Source organism: Gymnodraco acuticeps, unplaced genomic scaffold, assembly GCF_902827175.1.
Source record: "Gymnodraco acuticeps unplaced genomic scaffold, fGymAcu1.1, whole genome shotgun sequence".
Taxonomy (NCBI): Eukaryota; Metazoa; Chordata; class Actinopteri; order Perciformes; family Bathydraconidae; genus Gymnodraco; species Gymnodraco acuticeps.
Window position 1 is genome coordinate 215,512 of NW_022990919.1, and position 20,756 is coordinate 236,267.

General features: G+C 42.3%; 1 protein-coding gene across 2 annotated transcripts in view; it reads left to right on the plus strand.

Annotated features, from left to right (window-relative positions):
- Positions 1 to 7,604, plus strand: part of LOC117558024 (carbonic anhydrase-related protein 10-like) — a 209,244-nt gene extending 201,640 nt beyond the window's left edge. For both annotated transcript variants that reach the window (XM_034233983.1, XM_034233984.1), the window contains one exon: positions 6,950 to 7,604. In XM_034233983.1, the coding sequence (XP_034089874.1) occupies positions 6,950 to 6,972 (23 nt within the window). In that variant the 3' untranslated portion in view covers positions 6,973 to 7,604. The remainder of the gene's footprint in view (positions 1 to 6,949) is intronic.
- The last annotated feature ends 13,152 nt before the right edge of the window (positions 7,605 to 20,756 follow it).

The window sequence follows — 20,756 nt, forward strand, 5'->3', positions numbered from 1 at the left end:
GTGTAGTTTTACACACCGTCTGATTTGACTTTCTCAGGACTTAAAACAGTTTTTTGGGGGCAGACCCCCTCAAAGAAAAAAATATATTTACACACGTAAGGTCATCATCTTAATAGTTGTGTATGCTCATCCGTGAGCAGAGCATCAAGTTGACATGTCTATTACAGCTGAATGCGGCGATTACCATCTTGTTCAGCAAAACTCCTCACAAACGTATTAAGATCAACAGCTTTAGTGCGTTTTGATTCAATGCTGAGTGCAGTCAAACTGACAGTCTCTTCTCTGTCAGTGTAGACCGCAAATACCTCATTCCTTCAGTGCTTGGGTCCGAATGCTTCTCGTTTTGCGCCGTCCAGTTCAAAATGAAATCGCCGCAAATCGTATGTCCACGCTCGCGCCACGACCGGGGGAGGGGTTACATGACGTGCATCTTGTGCTGCATTCACTTGCACTCGGACATTAGAGACTTTCTCTCATAAATGTCCGATGAGCCACAACTTTTCTTTCAAAACAAAGCTGCCAACTGGGGTGGCAGCTGGTGTGGCAAGGCCTATTTTTAGGGTGGCAGTTGCCACCCCGGTAGGTGAAACTAGGCTACTAGCTACAGTACAGATGGAACTAGATGAGCTGTTAACTCTCGCTCTGATTTTTTTTTTTTTAATTCTCGCTCTGACTTAGACAGGTTGAAAGAGACACACACATTTTCCCCACCCGCATTCCGCGAAGACCCGCCCTACTGTGCCTCTGATTCGCAGATTGTTTGGGGGGAAAAAACACTGACTGGATGCTGAATGTGATTGGACCAAAGCGTTGACACACACAGGTGGAACACAGTGGAACAGTCAGACATGCAGAGCGCTGTTTGCAGTGGACATAGCGGATAATTTTGACTCGTTGCGAATGCGTTGTGGCGATGTCTCACATATAATACAGAGAGATAATACATATGAAAAGTATAATTTGCTCAGAGTCCGGAGACAGTGGTGGTTCGGTCCGGATCCGGACCGGAGTCCGTAGTTTGAGGATGCCTGGCCTAGGTGATGTTTGAGAGGGCCCTCTTGTAAGTAGAGCTGAGTTAAGTCTGCGACACCTTCGGATCCATCTATGTTCTCAGTAGAAATGGGCTGACCTCCATTGTTGGGTTCATCCATTGTCTGCATGTCATCAGTCCCGGAATCTGTCATTTGGTCACTGTGTGGAGTGTGACTCAGTATCCGGCTCGAAGGACCATTTTTTGGAGATGAATGTTCAGACTGGAGCCACAAACCACCAGCAAACAGGAGTTTAAACTTCTTTGTTTTATTTATCAGGATATTCAGTTGGTGGGATGGTAGCTGTTGCCAATGGTTCTAGTAGAAAAGGTGAAACAAGCTGATTACAGCATTTGCACTTTAAAATAATACTTATATTACTTGCACATTAAAGTTAACAAATATGTCTGCCGCAATTATATCAAATTGGAACTAAATTATATTCATTACTACATTGAACAACAAATGTGTTCAATACCATTGAGGTTACTCAAGTGCAAACAATTACAAAGAGGATTCTACTTACATTGGTAAATCAAAAGACACATGGCGAACAGCTACCAAACACTCAATCCTGGTGTGGGTGTTTGAGGACAAAGAGGAGGAAGTCTTCATCCATGCCTCTATTTATAGCCTGTGAGGAACTTCTACCTGCTTCCCTACACAGTGCCTCTTGTGGACAGGAGGGTTACGCACATGCAATTTCTAAAAGTTATTATGCTCCAAATCTCTGGAACAAACTCCCAGAAACCTGCAGGTCCGCTGCAACTCTTACTACTTTTAAGTCCAGGCAAAAGACTTATCTTTTTGCCACTGCTTTTAATTGATATATTCATATCTTAGACTGCACTGTAACTTTTATTATCTTTGCTTTTTATCTTTGCATTTAAATGAGTGTTTTTAAATGTCATTTTATATTATTGCTTTTAAATGAGTGTTTCTAGATATCATTTTATAATATGTTTTTTAATGCTCTTAATGTCTTTCATTTTTGTAAAGCACTTTGAATTGCCTTGTGTTGAAAGGTGCTATATAGATAAACTTGCCTTGGCTTGCCTTCTTCAGATTGTAACATTGTGTGTATTGCGCAGCTCGTTAAGGCTTAGAGTGCGTGATGTCAAAGCTAGAGTGGAGGAGAGCTTGAAATTCGCCTTACATTTTTCTTTTTAAACTGCCATAATTCCCAAACCCTGCAACAAGTCCTCCAACTCATACGACCAAATGGGCCGATTGTTCAGGCCCTTATTACGACCAAATATGCCATTTGTTCAAGCGCTTAATACGTCCTATAATTACGTTTTAAAGTGTTCGCCCTCTAGTGCTCCCGTTGAATGCAAACGTTACAGATGGTCATTTATTCACAAATAATCCTCTCTATAAAATCCTAAATTGTAGGATAGTTTGGCCATTAAAACGCTTTTTGATTAGATTTCTAGCGAGAAGTGTATTTTGTACTTTTAGAATCCACGTCCAGTCGATATGTAGGATCTATAGTTTGATAGATATTACGAAGATGATTTGAGGTATGCGGCAGCCTCCATGTAAAGTTACGGGTTGAAAACAGTATTTCCGGTCTTGACGTTTTCATAATAAAACCAATGATCAAATGATTTAACAGTGATATCTGCAGTACTCATCCACTAAAAAACATCAGTTTATCCTTGTTAATTATACGACATGTATTAGTTTAAATTGTGTACAATGCTTTTGTGTTTTTCCCATAGCTTTTTCTCTTTGAATTCTGAGTGACACCTTTGTTTTTTCAGAGGTTTTGATAGGCTAAAACATCGATTGTTTTTTAGTCGGGATATGGTGTTATGAATATGATATGAAATCGGAAAAACATTTTTTTTAAATAAGTAATAATTTATTCCGAGTGTTCTTGCTTTTCTCTTTGGAAGTCATCACATAACGACATTGTAATACACGGTTTGGCTGCATTAAATATTACATATCTGCCGTAGATATTTATTCATAGAGCCTTGATCAGAAGACCTTTTGACAAACTGTAAGAAATGCCGCCAAAACTGAATACGTGACGTGGATCATAAATATATTACATTACATTTACATTACATTGCATTTAGCTGACGCTTTTGTCCAAAGCGACTTACAATAAGTACATTCGACCAGGAAGACACAACCTTGAAGAAAACAGAATCATATAAGTATATCAGGTTTCATAGAGCCAAACAATTGTATTGGCAATGAAACAACATCTTCCATTTCTTTTCACACAATACGTCTCCTTGCAGTATCAACACTAATTCGGCTGACTTTTATATTTCATCCAATTGGTAGATAGGCCATATTTACACCATAACGGTGCACAGCTGATAGAAAGGGATTTTTTGTAGTTTTTAAAGATATTATTTACTACCTTTCCAACTCCTCATGCAGTTGACTGTTACAGGTCTATACAGGTTCATGGTACAATGCATAAGCTTCAAATTGAGAGACTGAAACTGTATTTTCCTTTACCGTTCTGTTTTAATTTCACACTAAAGTTAATAGTATTATGTTTGATATTATTATGTTTTATTAACTACACCACTGTTTTTTTAACCCGCACCACCTAGTGGTTAAAGCACGTTATTGAATTTTGTTGTTGAATACGTTTTATTTGATTAAAACGTTTAAATATTAAGAGTAGCCTACATACAACATTGGGAGAAAGTAGAAGGCATGATAGAAATATAGAATAGAAAATGTCAAGAAGATACTGTAGTGATCTCTACAACAAAACAGTTTAGTGCAGGACGTCCAAAGATATTAACAGGAGGATGTGCAAAACAGACCAACTAATAAGGCTTTATTTAAACATTAAAGAATACTTTAAGTTAAGGTCTTCTTTTGAACAAGAAAAAAACGTTGTTGTTATCCACAGATAAATATGAAGTCTGACAAAGTACTTCACGTCCAATATATTGCATAGTTTATTTTGGCACTTGACAATCACCTTCCCTGAATTTGACTCAGGTGTAACTAAAGTCTGATTTAAGGGTTGTTTATATTTCACATCATTAATCAGAATCTGCAAAGTAACTAAAATAAATGTAGTGGAGTAAAAATACCAGGTTAACCTCTGAATTGTAGTGGAGTAGAACCAACTAGTATGCTGCTGTAACAAAAACATTTCCCAACTTGGGATCAATAAAGTATCTTATCTTAAGATGATCGATGGCTACTGCCATATTTGCAAAATGTGCCTCTGAACCTTGACAAGTGCATGTTTCAGGCTTATCAATGAACAACAGGAGGGGTCACAGACATAAGACCAGCTGTTAAATAAAGCTCTTCTGACTTTAGGTGTCATGTGGGCATATTAATTCACCCATTTATTAATTATATGTTTTAAATTTGATAACACCACTGTGTTTCGTATCCCCTAAACCTCAGTGTACACAGTTGAATACTGGCAACTTCTAATTGTGGGAAATACGAAAACGTCTTATAAAGAGACGTGCCATAGAACATGTTGCGAAACACACAATAGCCAGCATGTGTAGTTCTGGGGGGGCTGGACCCGGGGGCTGGACCCGTCCAAGTCCAGTTTTGGAAAGTCTGCCGTGGTTCCATTTCAAAGAGCTGTTTGACGCTCAGCGTAACCTTATCGCACTGCCACTCCAACATCCAATCACAGGGCTTGATGACTAATCACGGGGTTTGTAAAGCAAGGCGGATGTTGTAGTCCCAAACGATAGCTGGGGATTCTGGGTAGTGTAGTGTCTTCGGAAAATGTAGTGTCTAAACTCCTAAAAAACTATTTGTTTCTCTGAATCGAAGGTTAAAAACACAAAAGCATTATACACAATTTAAACCAATCAATATTGTGTAATTACCAAGGATAAACTGATGTTTTTTAGTGGATGATTAATGCAGATATCACTGTGTAATCATTTGACAGTGAGGGGAATATATCCGGTTTTATTATGAGAACTTCGAGACCGGAACAACTGTTTTCACCCACGCTAACTTTACATGGAAGCTGCATACACGTTATCCTGGCGAGACCTCAAATCATCTTCGTATTATCTATCAAACTATAGATCCTACACATCGACTGGACGTGGATTCTAAGAGTACAATATACACTTCTCGACAGAAATCGAATCAAAAAGCATTTTAATGGCCAAACTATAAACTTTAAAACATGTCTCTGGGTCGTAATAAGGGCATGAACAATCGGCCTATATGGTCGTTTTTTGTAGGAGGACAGGCTGCTCCTGGGACATAATTCTATGCTTGAATTGTAGGAAAACCTCTCTTACGTTGAACATTTTTAATAAATTAAGCAAAAAAATTAAACAAAATGCCTCTTGAGGGCATGAAGTGACAAAAACCTTCAACATGTCTCCATTACGGCCCACTGTAAATAGGCGCTTTCACACCAAGTATTTTGCCGTACTCAGTTCCCAGCACTTAGTTCATCAGAACTCTTTAGTTCCCGGAATATGTCCCTGACGGAGGATTAGGCAAATGAAGCCGCTGACGTCACTTCTTCTTCTTCTGCTTTGGGTTTACTGGCAGGCCGCAAACAACTTCACGGCGTATACTGCCACCCGATTTGAGCTGTAACAATTTTGATTAAAATCATTTCACTTTTCTGCATTTCTCCGCTAAGTTCAGCAACACACTTACTTGGTTTCTGTAGCTAAAAGCAGATACAGAGACCATTCAACTAATAACATATTCAGCTTTTTCTGTATTTTCAGCTAAATTCAGCAACAAATGTACACAGTTTACAGCATTCACATGCATTTTCAGCAGGAAATGCATTTTCTAGTTTCTTTCTTTATTGAGCTCTCTTGATTCTGAAATTCAGGTGAAATATATGAAGCAAATAAGTATCTTCAAAATTGAAGTTTACACAGCTATTTTGAACTATGACTTGGTCAAAATTGATCCAGCATCCCCAATAATCCACAAAACCACCCCAATATCGTCCAAATCGACCAAGCTGTTGTTGAAATATTGCCAATTCCTGTAAAAAATTATCCTGCTTATTACACGGCCACATATTAAACACAGATAAACCAACAACTTGACTCACAATATTGATAACAAATTATTGTATTGACTGAAACATTTTCATATCGCTTCTGCTGGAAAAAAAATGGGGTACGCTGGAACCACAGCGTAGTGTTTGTAGATAAATGAAAACAATGTTTTGCTGATGTTAAATCGACCGGACTTCTTTCTGCGGATTGATATGACTGCACATAGTCCCTTGATTTTCGTTTGCAACAGTCATGTTATGATCAGCAATGGTGTGTTAACGAGTATTCACAACCTCTGAAATGTCCAAATGGACTAATCAGAATTGAGTATTCAACTAATCTGTGTAAAAATGCTAATTAAAGCAATTTATGCTAATTACGCAATTTGCTAATATGCAAGTTAGAATTGGACAGTACCTCATTTCTGGTAGATTTTAGAAATTTACATTTCTAAAATCTAAATGTGGGGTGCTCAACATTTCCAGGTTCACAATAGTGCTTTATAGGCTGGCAAATAGACTTTGTCTTATGTCAACTGCTTATAGACGCTGCTTATGACAATAAAACCTTTGAATCTTGAAGCTTGTAAAAGCCCCTTAAGGTGACTGCGTAATTTGTTTGGGAATATAGTGGTTGTCAACAGTAAAATGCATTGTACTCGCTGACATAGTTTGACATACTTTTCTTACTTTTCCACCCTGATAACCTGCTTGGATTTAGTAAAAAAGTTTTGAATTTGCATAGTTTTAGTCCCTTTTCTGCATACCTTTGTCTCTCATTATCCTTTCTCACGCACACATTCTCTTTCTTTCTTTGTCTCACAACTTCTGAAACCTGAGGCGCCCCTTTGTTGTGTGTTTTATTCCACACTGCTTATCCTCTGAGTGCTAATTATCCTCCTTCTCCTCTCTTCCTCAGTGAATCAGTGGCTCCTGAAGTAGAAGAGTCTATTTCTCACTGCCAAGCGGAACTGGGCCTGCTGTTTGACCCTAACTGAACGGGAAGCAGAAGTGTTGCGCTGTGCTCCAGACAGCTCGACAAACTCAGCCAAGCTTTCTGAACTTCAAACCATTTTAGTGAAGACCAGAACTCTCAGGACTCTGACGTCTACTGTGTTTTTATTTGTTGTGTTACCTCACAAAGACTGGAGATTTAAAGACTCAACTCATTTTCAGAGGGATGGATGTTATCTGACGACTAAATAACGTCCATATTCAAATTCTGCCAACATAAGGCAATTGTGTAAATGATCATCCGTTGACTGGAGGAATTATCACATTTCCATTGATGGACTGAACCCCTGGCAACAAAGAAGCATTCGGCTGCGGTACGATGAGAGATGTAAAAATGTGATGGTTCTGATATCAAATAGTAACTAAAGAAGTCAATTTTAAAAGAGAATGTGAAATCAGGTTACAACGCTGAAAGGGGAGACTGCTACTCTGATATGTGTACGGACCTGAACAGATGGATGTTAATGGAGATTAAAAGGGATAGGTCACTCATTTTGCATGATTTTAAAATATTTCACTTGTGTTTAAGATATTTCATTAAAAAGTGGTGAAAAAATTCAGCTGGCTTCAGGTTCGTGATTTTAACAGAAACACAAACCTCTGGACGTTTGATCTCTTTTTGTGGTTATGGAGTGAAAATTAAAGTGGACCTATCATGCTATATTTGAACAATATATTGTAGGGCATACCTATATAAATATAGTTTTTTTTTCAAAATACCAAACAGATCCTGCATTTTAGCCATGCCTCATTTCGCTCTATTTGCTCTTTCCAGCCCTGTTTTTGCAGGGGGATTCTGTGAGCTGCAGCTGACCACGCCCCCCTGCAGGAGAGGGGAGCGTGCTTTGAGATCAGCTGCTGGGCTGTCAGAAGAGGGGGAGAAAAAGAGATCTCCGTCCTCCGTGTTTTATTCTTATATGATTATATAGAGTCATTATTCATTTGTTTTAAAGCTCAATAAATAACAAAGAAGACCTTTGACAGGCACTTTTCTAATTTTGTCCGGAAGATTTAAACTTTAACGGACATGTTGACCGCAGAAAAAAAATCTAACTGAAACTCTGCCGCACGGTCCCATCGTCCCTTGGAAGAGGCGGAGAGGTGGGTGTTTGTCATCTGCTGGTGGACTACCGGAGAGAATTACAGTGCTTGCCTCGACGGGGAGGGATTGCATTGAATTACAGCAGCAGGAGCAAACGCTTGCCTCGGGGAGGGAGAAAAAGAGCCACAGCGGAGAATAAACAGAAGGGCAACCATGGCAACCATGGCAACCATGCGCGGGAAGTCTTCTTCGCTGCTTTTGTGGCAGACGACAGCGCCACTTACAGGCCTGGCATATGTACTACAGCGTCTCCAGCGCTTTCGAGCGGCAATGGCCGGCCGTGGCCCAACCCCACATTCCCCTGATAGGTGGAGAGTTGGCCATATAGGCGGAGCTCCTCGTTCCTGACGTCAGAGAACTTTCAAATCTGGATCAGTCTGTATCAGATCCGTTGCAGCCCCGTTTTTAGAGATTTGGGTATGGAGGAAAAGAGAGAGGGTTGTTTTTTCTGACACTTGGTGAGTTCCCTGACACACCGGGGACACATATTCATGTATAAAAGACGTACAAAAGTGCATTTTGCATGATAGGTCCCCTTTAAGGAAAGTAATTCTGACCCATAGTAGACCCAAATATTAAGCATTAACAGCTGTTGTGGTGGAAGTGCTAGCTAGCTGCACAGCTGCGACGATTACCGCTGCACAAACAGGGAACGTCCATCTCCATTACAAGAGCCAACACTAGCATCGGACAGCTGCAATGTACTTTGTTCTCAGTTCACCCGTCAACCAGTTTGAAGCCACTGTGTTTGCGTGCACTCACGTTCCCTTTAACGTTAAATCTCTAACATACTGTAGCTGATAAACATAACTGATGCAACTCCTTAAGACCTTAGCAGAGTTTGTGTCTTGCTTACCACCTGCTGATTCAACTGAAGGGGTATGAGCCCTTGAATGTATAGAGAGATCTGGATACAACGTTGGATGCGGGGCCCAGTTCATTCATGTTAATCGTTTCTCAGTGAGGCATAAAGCCAAAACGGCCTGCCTGTCAACAACAAAAATACCTGAATCCTCCCTAGATCTTCAGATGATATTCTGAATACATCCGGCCCATGAAGCAAGTGCATAGCATTTACCTTAACCTCTTAAGCCCTGAGCCTGTTTTTAAGGTTTCAGGCTCGAAAATGCTATGCCCAAAACAAATGACTATAACTTAACTTCTAAAAGGTTTATATGAATAATTTATTTTCTCAAAGCAAGGTTACCTTTTTAGAGAGGTTTAGCTAAAAGTAGTCCAGGCTGACTGACCTTTGGGCACATTTGGATACCATCAGTACCATTTGACCTTTTTCAGGTACCATACTGTAAAAATAATTTTATTATCACTACAGGTAATCATTCCATCCAAATACAAGTGTTTTTAAAAAATATATATATATATTTAAATTAAAAATGTTTTGTATGTAAATGGTGTGTGTGTCTGTGTGTGGACTTTGCCACAGCCCTTACATGTGTATCACCCGACTAACACTTCTAGGAAGGTTTACTTACACAATTACAATTAGGAAACATAGGATACACTTGTCTCGAGCAGATTTATTTCAAAAATAACACTAAAAAACGACACTAAAACCGAAATAACACCACAAGCATTTTTTTTTGTAAATACTGGCAAAAAAGAAAAAATGTACACAACCTGAATGTGTTTAGTGTTTTTGAATTGAGGCACCAGGCACTTAGTGCAGTAGATAGGTCTTCACCGTTGTGTTGCCAGCATCAGAGCACCTCCTGAGCGCGGTGGCATCTTCCCCATAATACTTGGGAATGCATACGAGTGATGATGGGGGGGGGGGGGGGGGGGGGGGGGGAGTGGTGGTGGTGCTGCTGCAGGGACTTCACCCCTCATGTCTGCAGCAAGCTGCTCCCTGAAGGACTTCTGGGTGTGTGGCTTCGTCCTGCCGGGGTCACCCCTCATCTTGTGCAGCTCCTTGTAGAGAAGGAAGCTGTTCACCACTGCAATGTCCAGAAAATGGTAAAAAAAAAGGTCTTGTACCATTTCATGGTTTTGTGGTGAACACTGTAGTACCCAATCAAAGCATCGGACACATCCACGCAGCCCATGCTTCTGTTGTAGTCCACCACAGCGTCAGGAACGGTAACAACCTTAGTCTTCCACACACCAGCCCGTTTCACTTTCCTCCTGACAGTCTGTCCACTGAATCAGAAGATGCAGAGGGAGGCTGAGTTAGTACTGGTGCAGACGTCCGGCGGCGTAGCTTGGATGTTGATGGCTCTGGGGCAACTGTATGCTGATCTGATGCACGTCGTAGCTCGGATGAGGCAGATGTTGATGGCTGTGATCCAGAAGCCATTTAATACTTGTCTTCATCACTGTGAAAACAAATGTGGAAAAAACAATTACTTTGATTACTTCACTGGATTATTCTTTCAAAAATGTAACTCAAATCAGAAATAATTCCTCCATTTAGCGTGTGTGAAATAACAGTATATATATATATATATGTATGTGTGTATACTGTTATTTCATATATATATATATATATATATATATATATATATACTATAGCGTGTGTGAAATAACCATATACATATATATATACAGTTATTTCATACACGCTATAGTATATATATATATATGTATACTGTTATTTCACACACGCTATAGTATATATATATATATATATATATATATATATATATAGACTGATATACAATACAGCTTTATTTATAATCTGCTAATAGTCAATGTCTGTAGAACTACAAAACAGCATCCATTTGACGTGTGTGGAATAACAGTATATATATATATATATATATATATATATATATATATATGGGTTGATATACAATACAGCTTTATTTATATACTGCCGTGTTATAGTCACGAAATACAATTAATCTATTTATACGTTCACCAACATGATGTTGCCATTGTTTTAGTTTCTCAAGGAACGATAACGCTACAACAACAAAGCGGCGTCCATTTTGTATTTTGCCAGTGTGGAATTACTATAGATTACACCAGAGCCCTAGAGAGATAAGAGTTACGACACTCCCATAGACCTCCGTTGTAAAAAATGGCGGCGCCTACTTCCGGGGTACGGACATCGAAATAGTTCCAAATATTGTCATTTGGGCGTTGAACCTCATTCACTTACATTACGGCGCGTGGATTAGTTCCAGAGGTAAGTTGCTGAAATATCGAACTCTTTTGAATTGTCAACTGTCTATATTGTATCAGAGGCCCTTTATGATGCTTATACTGGTCTTCATTTGTATATGCACAGCGTAATTATCTATATTTTATCTTGGTTGTTACAACCAATTTTGCTAGCATTGCCTGCTAGTTAGCTAGCGCGACTTCGTCAGCTTTGACGGTAATATTTCAGTAATGAATCGCTAGCAGCTTATATATCTATGATGCTGGCTAACTAACAAGCAGGATTTAGATTGATTATGTGCTTTTATTGTTATTTTGGTTTTTATCTGCTGAACATGACCGTGTCAGCCATCCTTAGTCGGCTTTTTCTGTATGATATGACTTAACTGCTAGCACTAGTAGAAATGAGGTGGCGTTTGTGATAAATATTTCATTTAATATTTCATTGAATTTTGGGATATACTAACATTTCATTATGTGACATGTTGACTGTACTTTGTTTTTTTTGGTACTGTTCCTTGTTAACTCATCTGTACTGTACAACTAGCCTAGCGCTACTTTTGAATGCTTGATGGCATGCTAGGATAGATTCCTTTGTATTGTAATATACACACTAGTTTAATGATTGTTCTTCAAAGGTATTATTCAGTCTTAAACAAATAATAGCCTACTGAATAGGCTACTCTACAGCAGTGAATGAAGGATGAGCCTAAAACATGGTCATGTAAAAATGTAAAACGTATCTAAGTAATAGGCTACCAAGCTTTCCGTTGTCACCCTGCCTCTCCAAATGCAAAACTGTCAATAAAAAGTATGCAATAATGCAATTACAGCTGAAAAAGTACTTGGGTGTGTGTGTTTTTTTTATATATATATTTACCATTCAATAACGCAATCGCTGCGGTCTGTCTGTCCCATAGAAGAACATGACAGCGCAGCGCAACTATACTACGGACGTGACTGCCCTGGCAGTGACAGCAACATAGCCTGCTTGTGCTACCACACTTTCCCCTCAAAATATCGTTAAATAACGAAACTTATAAATAGTGCCAATCCATACAAAGTGTAACCACATCATGTAAATATGAAAGCAATCTTTAAAAAATAACAGCGTTGGTTTAATCTATGACAATTTTGACCATGTTTGTGCTGTTTTTGCCATAGAGAAGCATTGCAACGGAAGTGCGTTTTGAACTATCCCGGCATACATAAACCACGTGACCGGCTGGCGGCGACATCAAAGAGTGTCGTAACTCTTATCTCTCTAGGGCTCTGGATTACACCAAATACACAACTAATAGATACAAACAGAGAGAGTACATACCTTTCCTGAAGTTCCTAATCAGGGTTGCCTGTCGCTGTGTTCTCCGTTCGCTCTGTTCTCTGTTCGCTGTGTTCGTTGCTGCTGTGCTGTGCTGTGCTGGAGCGGTTGTGCGGCTGCTTCTGCTACGTCTGTGCGTAAAGCAGCCGCTGCTGGCATTATTCATACTACGCAGTATCCTATCTCTGGAACCCATTGGTCGATTTGGGTGATTGACACCTTTTTTGAAACTTTGGAGCCAATATAATCGAGGGGGAGTTAGTAAATCCCGCTTTACACTTACGTCAAGGAGAGAGAGGCTTGCGTGAACAGCACGTGAGAAAGCCTAAACCCCGGACTGCAAAACTTTATACCTACGATGTGGCCATGAATGTAATGATGGATTATCAGGAACAATTCTAAAGTGACTAAGAGACATTGGATTAACCTTGAGCAGCGTTTTTATTCCCTTGAACACGACTTTTGATCACAAAACAGCAACGGTAAGACATAATTATTGTTATGCTTTAGAACACTGTTGTTGTTTTCTTGCTCTTTTCTGGCTGCTCGCTCAGTGAGTTTGTGTCCTACAGTGATGATACTTATATAAAAATAATCTGTGGAGTATCAGCTTTCAGCTGATATGTAGTTTGTGCAGAACATATTAAGTTTTAAAGATCGTTTTTGCTAGTTAGCACCGGAAGTAGCATCAGCCTGTTTTCACTAAGGGCTAATGCTAACGCTTCTTGTGAGACTTGTGTTTTGTTTCGGTAAAAATGGCTCATATCATTAGGTTGCTGAGTTTTTTCCCGTTATTTGAGTATAAGACATTCATAGGTTTTTAAATATTAAGAAGCCCCCAGACGCTGTCTCCTGCAGTGACGTGTTTTTCCGCCCGGTATCGGGGGGGCCGGGTTTAAGAGGTTAAAGGTCCCATGACATGCTTTTCCCATGACATGCTTTTCTGTCTCAAACCCTCAAAGTACACCCTGTAGCGAGTAAAACTCTGTGACGACCCCTCCCCCATTCTGCCTGGCTGTGCTCCCTGCCTTGCTGTCCTCTGGTAGGTGCTGGGAGTGTCGTCCTGTTTGTGCCCGCCCATCTAGAGGCGGAGCCTCAAGAAGGTATAAAGGTTGCCCAGCTGCAAGGATCACTCTCTGATTCTGATCCTGGCATGCTGCAGCAACCTCAGCCTACAGCATGTGTTAGGTTTGATGCACCCTCCAACATGCTACAACACCCTTCCACACACCCACACACTACTGACAGTCTGAGTCTTAATTAATAATTTAATTAATAATTAATTAATTCCTTACATTTATTATAGCGCTTTATCAATGACTCAAAGCGCTTTACATATACACACATTACACATATATGATACATGCAATGGTCAGATACTGTGGACAATACCCACAGGAGCAAGTTCAGGTGAAGTGTCTTGCCCAAGGACACACCGGCTTTACAGACGCAGCAGCGGCGGGTTTCACCCCTTGATCTGATGATCATTGCACAGCGCACTGCGCCACACCGTCCATCTTCACGCCTCGAGGTCATCGAGGCGCTTTTACAGGTACACATTAGTATTATACATGTACTGTGGACAATACCCACAGGAGCAAATCCGGGTGAAGTGTCTTGCCCAAGGACACAACGGCCTGACGCAGTGGCGGCAGGAGCGGGTTTCGAACTGGCGTTCCCCAGCACTCCCCCTTGATCTGATGATCGGATGCACAGACCACTGCGCCACCCGTCCCTCGAAGTCTTACGTACACTATTCATCAGAGGTGTTTTTCTTTAACCTGCTAAATAAACAGATATTTGGCATTTAACTCTGTGTGGCCTCGCTATTTGTTCCAGCCTTAAGGCTGGTTGTAACAAGTGGGGGCTCGTCCGAGATAGTTTCCGGTGCTGGATAAAGGATATGGTGACCTATTTCAGTCAGGGAGTGTTCACACAGCTTGTTGGTTGACTCTGAGTTTTGTAGGGGAAAATAGGTCAGGTTGATCTTACTCTATGTCTAAGTAACTGGTCTTACTCACAGTTGTGTTTCTGTCCAAGGCAAGCTATGTTTTCCGGTATTGCTGTTTTGTGTTAAAGGCTGTCAAATGTTTGGAACCCTTATTCCTGTTAGGTATAAGCAATGAGAGACACAAGCTGTCTCCATTGAACCTTTTTTTGTTTTTGTTTGTTATTTTTGTGTAGTAAGTGGCTAGAACATTTGCTTGGGTGCACTCCATGACTGCCTATAGGTGATTGTCAATTGCTGAGAATTAACCGGGTCACTGGGCTTTTGTGCTTGAAATCCTCCCACAATTCTACACGAAGACTAGGGTTGAGTGAGTTAGTAAGCATTTGGTAAGGTAGTTAGCCAGAGGAGTGGGGTATCCATATGTAAAACTGTCTTTCACTATCAGTTACTGCTGGAAAAACCTTGCCTTGGTCGGTAACAGTTAAATGGCTTCTATTGAAGATTTTGTTGAGTCCCCAAATGAGGATTTGTTGGGTAGATCAGCTTTTGAGAGTGGCTGACCATTACGGTCTTGAACTTCCCAAAAAGTTGAATTAAGAGGAGTTGTTGGTAGAAATAAAGGCACAGTTAGTGGAAAAAAAGTGTTTTGTCTGTCTTTCTGGGGCCTACCTCCCAACAGTTAAATGAGTCAGGTAATGTTTCAGGTGTGGTTCCAGTCCTGTCTGGACTTGGGATTGGACTATCATTTAAATAACAGAAATAGCTTCTAATGCTACACTTGGAACGTGATGTGGAGCTTGAAAAGTTGAGACAAAATGCCCGTCTTCAGGAAGCGGAGATGGCTCAAGTTCAGGTTAGACAAAAACTAGACTTGGAGCGCTATAGATTGGAGCTGATGAGTGAAGGTAAGCTTCCATCTGAGACTAGGAGAGCTGCAGAGACTGTAGGTCAGGTTCCTGTAAATCAAGCATTTGATATTGCTGTTAATTTGAGGATAGTTCCGAGGTTCAACGAAAAGGACCCAGATATTTTCTTTGTGTTATTTGAGCGTCTAGCAGAGGCACGAGACTGGTCTGATGTTGAGCGCACCCTTCTGCTTCAGTGTGTCTTCACTGGAAAGGCCCAGGAGGCTTTCGCTGCCTTGACTGCTGAAGACAGTAGCAATTACCAGTTGGTGAAAGCTGCTGTACTTCGGGCATTTGAGTTAGTACCTGAAGCATATCGACAGCGCTTTAGGTTACTCAGAAAAGAGAAGCAGTCACACATGGAGTTTGCTCGTGATTTAACCACTAGTTTGAACCGTTGGTGTGTTTCCTCACAGGTAAAAACTCTGGAAGATCTGCAAGAGCTTATCTTGCTTGAGCAATTCAAAAGTACCTTGCCTGACCGTGTTGTTACCTACATTAATGAGCAGAAAGTAAACATAGTTTCAGAGGCAGCCAAGCTGGCAGATGAGTTTACTCTGACCCATAAAGTGTTTTTTGGCGACAGCCGTGGTCGTGGAGATGCGGGATACAAAGAGGGTAGTGCGGGGGCTCACTTCAGTAAAGGTGTTTCAGAAGGAAAAGATAAGTTTCCAGTTAGGATTGACCGTGGGAATCGGGGTAAGTTTGACCCCAATCGTATCTGTAATTACTGTTTTAATAAAGGACACTGGAGAAAGGATTGTCCTGAGTGGAAGAGAAAGTCCAGGCCTGGGGCTGTGTCGGCAAAAGCGTCTGGGGCTGTGGCATCATTACGTGCAGTAGAAAGGGAAAGTGTCATTGCGGATGTGCGGAAACACACTCAGTCCTCTTTATCTGAATCGGTAATTCAGGCTCCTGTCAGTGAACATGAGGAGATAGACCCTGGTTATAAAGCTTTTGTGTCTGATGGTTTTGTTTCACTGGTCGGGAGTAAAGAGAAGGTACCGGTAAAGATATTAAGGGACTCAGGGGCGTTGGACTCGTTTATTGTTGGTTCTGTGGTTATCTTTCTCTCCTAAGACAAACACCGGTTCCAGTGTTGAGGTCCGGGGGATGGGATTAACCGTCTTCTCTGCTCCACAGCATAAACTGACATTAGTCTCCAGTCTGCTGCAAGGGGAAGTGGTCATGGGAGTGCGTCCTTCTCTGCCTATGGGGGGCATACAGATCATCTTGGGAAATGACCTGGCTGGTGATCGAGTATGGCCTGGATCTCCAATCTCCCAGGTAGAAGGTGCGAAGTTCCCCAAAACCCCTTCTGTGATGCCTGCCACCGGCGCAGTAACACGTGCTGCCAGCCGTAATGTTTGTGACCTTTCAAAAGATAAGAAAAAAGAATCTGTATTTCCTGTGCCTACCTTTCCTTTGCCTTTATCTTGTAGCGACCTTGAGAATGAGCAAAAGAACGATCCCACCCTTCAGGCTCTGTACAGCCAAGTTCTACCGGATTAAATGTTGAGTCATGTAACTGAGCCACAGCGAACAGAATTAGTTGATTACATTACATTACATTACATTACATTGCATTTAGCTGACGCTTTTGTCCAAAGCGACTTACAATAAGTACATTCGACCAGGAAGACACAACCTTGAAGAAAACAGAATCATATAAGTATATCAGGTTTCATACAGCCAAACATTTCAAGTGCTACTCAACTGGCTTTAGGTAATCCAGTCCTTTATTGGTATAAAAGTGCTTCGTTAATCGTTCTAACGCTCGAAGTGGAGTCGAAAGAGATGAGTTTTCAGTTTGCGCCGGAAGATGTGCAAGCTATCTGCCGTCCTGATGTCAATGGGGAGCTCATTCCACCATCTTGGAGCCAGGATAGCAAACCCACGTGTTTTCGCCGATGGGAACTTGGGTCCCCCTCGCAGCGAGGGCGCAACGAGTCGTTTGGCTGATGCAGAGCGTAGTGCACGCGCTGGGGTGTACGGTTTAACCATGTCCTGAATGTAGGAAGGGCCAGATCCATTCGCAGCACGGTAAGCAAGTACCAGTGTCTTGAAGTGGATTCTAGCAGTTACCGGAAGCCAGTGAAGGGAGCGGAGGAGCGGAGTGGTGTGGGAGAATTTAGGAAGGTTGAAAACCAGACGAGCCGCTGCATTCTGGATGAGCTGCAGAGGTCGGATGGCACATGCAGGTAGACCAGCCAGGAGGGAGTTGCAGTAGTCTAGGCGTGAGATGACGAGAGCCTGGACCAGAACCTGAGTCGCTTTCTGAGTCAGCTGGGGACGTATCTTCCTGATGTTGTAAAGCGTGTATCTGCAGCAGCGGGTTGTAGCAGCGATGTTTGCAGTGAAGGACAGGTTGTTATCTAGGGTCACACCCAGATTCCTTGCAGTCTGAGTCGGGGAAACAACTGAGGTGCCGATGTTGATTGTCAGGTCAAGAGTTGGACAATCTTTTCCCGGGAGGAAGAGCAGCTCAGTCTTGTCAAGGTTGAGCTTGAGGTGGTGAGCAGACATCCACTGAGAGATGTCAGCTAGACAAGCAGAGATGCGTGCAACGACCTGGGTCTCTGAGCGGGGAAAGGACAGAATTAATTGGGTGTCGTCAGCGTAGCAGTGGTAAGAAAAACCATGCGGGCTAATGACTGATCCGAGCGAGTTTGTGTACAAGGAGAAGAGGAGGGGACCAAGAACAGAGCCCTGAGGGACCCCTGTAGTTAATTGACAAGGGTCGGACTCAGACCCTCTCCAAGTCACCCTGTAGGTACGGTCTTTCAGGTATGAGGTGAGGAGGGAAAGTGCAGAGCCAGAAACTCCAAGTTTTTGGAGAGTGCGAAGGAGGATCTGATGATTCACCGTGTCGAATGCAGCAGACAGGTCCAACAGGATGATGACAGAGGAGAGGGATGCAGTTTTGGCAGTGTGCAGTTCCTCCGTGACAGCAATGAGAGCAGTTTCTGTGGAGTGACCTGCCTTGAAACCAGACTGGTGCGGATCCAGAAGGTTGTTCTGATTGAGATAACAGGAGAGTTGTTTAAAGACAGCGCGTTCAAGTGATTTAGACAGGAACGGAGGAGAGAGACAGGCCTGTAGTTTATAACATCAGACGGGTTGAGAGTGGGTTTCTTTAGGAGAGGGTTTACTCTTGCCTCCTTGAGACTGTTTGGAAAGTGACCAGAAGTTAGAGAAGTGTTGATGAAATGGGTGAGAAACGGTAGAATATCAGGAGCGATAGTCTGAAGGAGGTTTGAAGGGATAGGGTCCAGAGGACAGGTGGTAGGGCGGGCAGAGGTAATGAGGGTAAGAACCTCACTTGGAGAGAGAGGGGAAAAGGAGGTTAGTGTGTTGGTGGAAGGAAGGTCTGGTGACCCAGCGGTGAGTAAAGGTGAGTCAGAAAAAGAAGAGCGAATATCATTAACCTTTTTTTCAAAGTGGGTAACAAAGTCGCTTGACAGAAGTGAGGAGGGGGGAGGAGCTTTTGGAGGGGTCCAAGAGGGTGGAGAAGATGGAAAATAGTTTTTTAGGATTGGAATAGGAAGATTGGATCTTATCTTGAAAGAAAGTGCTTTTTGCCTGAGAGATCGAAGCAGAGAAAGAGGAGAGGAGAGCTTGATAGGTTAGGAGGTCGTCACGGTGTTTGGATTTCCACCATTTCCGCTCTGCTGCCCTAAGGACGGTTCTATTAGCACGCAGTGCATCATTTAGCCAGGGAGCCGGAGGGGACTGACGAGCCTGCCGAGATGTCAGAGGACAGAGCGAGTCCAGAGTGGATGAGAGAGTAGAGAGGAGAGTTTCTGCAGCAGAGTTTGGAGGCAGTAGTTGGAACGAATCAGAGGAAGGGAGGGCTGAGAGCACCGACGAGGCAAAGGTAGAGGGAGAGAGGGAGCGAAGGTTACGGCGGACAAGTGTAGGATGGGAAGAGATTAGTTTGTTATGTTTGGAAAGGGATAGAGAGAATGAAATGAAGAAGTGATCGGATGTGTGGAGCGGGTTTACAGAGAGGTTAGAAGTAGCGCAGTTCCTTGAGAATATGAGATCAAGGACATTGCCAGCTTTATGAGTCGGTGGGGACGGAGAGAGTGAGAAAGCAAAGGCGGTTAACAGAGATGTTAGTTCGTCTATCTTCCCCATCTGGAGGTTGAAGTCTCCGAGAAGTACAGCGGGAGGGCCAGTTTCAGGGATGTGTGAGAGGAGATGATCTAATTCCTCCAAGAAGTCCCCCAAGGCGCCTGGTGGACGGTAGAGAACAACAATGGTTAACTGTATAGGATGGGTTACTGTGACGGCATGGAACTCAAAGGTGGAAGGAGTAAAGTTAGGTAGCTTGAAGAGGGAAAAGCTCCATTTGGGAGAGAGCAGGAGACCAGTGCCACCTCCTCTGCCAGTGGGTCTGGGTGTATGGGAGAAGGAATATGCAGTGGAGAGAGCTGCTGGGGTGGATGTGTTGGATGGAGTAATCCAGGTCTCAGTGAGAGCAAGGAAATCCAGAGACTGCAGGGAGGTGTAGCCAGAGATGAAGTCAGCCTTAGGAACAGCTGACTGGCAGTTCCACAGGCCACCTGAAACTAGATGATGGATCTCAGTGGAGCACGTGGGATAGACGAGAGCAGGCCGGTTATATCGATTAGGAGATACACGGGGCCAGTGATAATTGCGAGAAGACACATGAACAGGAATTGAGAAAATACACATGATTATAGCATGAGGGGCTAAACAACAAAAGTAAAAATTAAAAACGCCAACGATACTTAGCTCAATCAGAGTAGGATTTGCCTCCTCTTTGCCTCCCTCGTGACTCCCGTAGGACTCTAATGTCTTTGTCAGTCTTACTCCCGTAGGACTCTAATGTCTTTGTCAGTCTTAGCCTGTCTGCCGCTGAAGCTGCCGCTCCAGGAAAGAGCTACCCGAAATGGACAACTGATTGCTCAGTTCTCACAGCTGAAGTTAATTAGTTAACTATCTACAGCTGATGGGCGACAATAGACTGGCCCTGCCTATGTTAATAATGCAGGCTTGAGTGCTGAGAGCTGTAAAGCAGGTTTCGCCTGAGCAGATCTGAGATTTAAAATCTCTCAAAAGCGATTTAGCCGTTTTAGCTACAGTAACAATTATACAGAGTCGAATAAATGAAACCGAGAAGTCTAATTAAACAAGAATATAACTTACAGTGGTTGCTGCGTCAATAGGTAATGTTGTCACCGGGTCCAGATGCACACTGAGTTCATCAGTTTCTAAATGCGGTATTTAAATGCTTTTTGAGCTAAAGGATGACTGAGTCACGCAGTTCTACTTCACGCAATC